This window comes from Apis dorsata, unplaced genomic scaffold, assembly GCF_000469605.1.
Source record: "Apis dorsata unplaced genomic scaffold, Apis dorsata 1.3 scaffold_470, whole genome shotgun sequence".
Taxonomy (NCBI): Eukaryota; Metazoa; Arthropoda; class Insecta; order Hymenoptera; family Apidae; genus Apis; species Apis dorsata.
The window spans coordinates 493,947-495,800 of record NW_006263709.1 but is presented as its reverse complement, the minus strand read 5'-3'; the positions used below and the strand labels follow the sequence as shown (position 1 = coordinate 495,800).

The following is a 1,854-nucleotide window of genomic DNA, read 5'->3' as shown; positions in this document are numbered from 1 at the left end:
TTACGACGATGACGGTCTCGGCCGTGGTGGCGATGGCGAAGGCGACCGGGTTAGTGCACGCCGAGTAAACACGTCCAAGTAGCAATAGTGGATTGGAGAGTAAAAATAAACTCATAGTGGAATAATAATAGTGATTCGTTTCGATAATAGAGCGTGGTAATAATGGTAATAATAGAGCGATAATAGCGATAGTAATAGAATAGCGATAGTACCGACGATCAGTGGGTAAGTAGCGGTAATAACGGTTTCGGGCTGTGCTCCCGAAGGCAGGTAGGTATGCGAGCATGGGGGTGAGACGGAGGTGTCGGACGGGCCAGGGGGGGTTCTCGAATGAATGGCGGGGTGGGTGACAGCGGCCGGTAGGAGGGGTTCTCGTAGGGGGAGGAGGAGCAGGCGGAGGAGGAGGAGGAGGAGGAGGAGTTGGTACGTAGAAGTGGTAGTTAATTAGCTAGGGTTGCGAGATAATTAGGGACAACGCAGCTGGGGTTAACACCAGCGGTACGGCACGGTTCGAGGTCGATCTGCACCCTCTTTCACCAACGGCTTATGAAATTCTCGACCCGGCCGTGAATGAATCGTCGCCCAACAGTGCTCGCAATAGTACTGCAAACAAACGAAAAAAGGGGGGAAAAAGAAATGATAACAACAAATTTCAAATTAAATTTCACGATTTTTCTTTTTTTTTTTTTTTTTTTTTTTTTGATCCATCGATTCGACATCGATGGAATAATAATAATAATGCTTATATGAAAGGAAATATTCATACCTGTAGGCAGGTAACATTCGCGCAAAAGAACGGCGCGAACTTGCCTCCGCAACGTTGTCCCTGACACTCGTCGCACATTTGATCGTCCAGAACGTACGGTTTGACCTCGACCTGGAAGAAGAAGAGGGGGGAAAAGAAAAGGAAGAAGGGGGGGAGTGAAATGAAATTCGTACGAGAGAGACATCCTATTCTATCCTATCCTCATTTGACTTACTCTTTTGTCTATGTCGCCGTGCTGTAACTGAACGAATCTGGCCGATATGGCAGCTATATAGCTTTGCTGATTGCTGAAAGCGACCCTACCAGCTCCCTTCGGATACTTCAACTCGGGATCGGTGTCGATACCGGCGTAGCACACGCCCCCGTAAAGTCGGTCCATGATCATCGCCAGCTCGACAGCTTTCAACGGTCTGGGAACACCACCGACGAATACCGTTTTCCGTGGATCCAAAGGCATCGAGGCGTCCAGCACGAAATCCGCGTCGCTCAATCGCCACGGCCGTATTTGAACCGGTTTGTCTTTCGTTGTTGGCGAACTGACGCACAGATACAGTTTCTCTTCGTCTTGGATGCAGGCGTCGATCAACTGTTGCACGGACGCTTCGTCCTGCCCCGTTTAAATCAGATTGAAAAATTAGATTAATCCATTTTCCAAGGATCGAGTAGAAAACGACGAGATTACCTGGAAAAGCAAGAAAGCGTAGCCCTTCGGTGGGAAGTAAGATTTACTTTCAGCTTTGTGAGGCCAATCGACCACCAACGATCCGAAACGGCGGAAACTCGCTTTGATCTCCTCTGAAATTGCAGAGAAAAATAATAATTAGTTAAAAAGAAAACTAATAATAAACGTAGAGAAATATTCGAAATATAATAATCGAGTCAAAAAAAAAAAAAAAAAAAAGGAAAAGAAAAAGATATAGGAAAGCGAGAGAAGAATAAGAGGAGATGCTCACCCTCGTCGATGTCCGGTGGCAGGCCACCGACAAACACTTTCCTAGAGAAGCGTTCTCCGGTTTCACTGCCTTGACTGTGAGGACTGCTCCGACTAGGGGAGGAAAGCGGTGCCGTCTGAGATCCAGTTATTCCGC

At 47.3% G+C, this 1,854-nt stretch overlaps 1 protein-coding gene across 3 annotated transcripts in view; it reads right to left on the bottom strand.

The window, feature by feature from the left end:
• Nucleotides 1-212: 212 nt before the first annotated feature.
• The window catches only part of LOC102680533 (translational regulator orb2), an 83,235-nt gene continuing 81,593 nt past the window's right edge, over nucleotides 213-1,854 (bottom strand). For all 3 annotated transcript variants that reach the window (XM_006620047.2, XM_006620048.2, XM_006620050.2), the window contains 5 exons: nucleotides 1,720-1,854; nucleotides 1,449-1,561; nucleotides 981-1,373; nucleotides 767-877; nucleotides 213-603 (listed from right to left, as the gene is read on the bottom strand). The exon at nucleotides 1,720-1,854 is cut by the window's right edge and continues 2 nt beyond it. In XM_006620047.2, coding sequence (XP_006620110.1) covers nucleotides 487-603; nucleotides 767-877; nucleotides 981-1,373; nucleotides 1,449-1,561; nucleotides 1,720-1,854 — 869 coding nt within the window. In that variant the 3' untranslated portion in view covers nucleotides 213-486. The remainder of the gene's footprint in view (nucleotides 604-766; nucleotides 878-980; nucleotides 1,374-1,448; nucleotides 1,562-1,719) is intronic.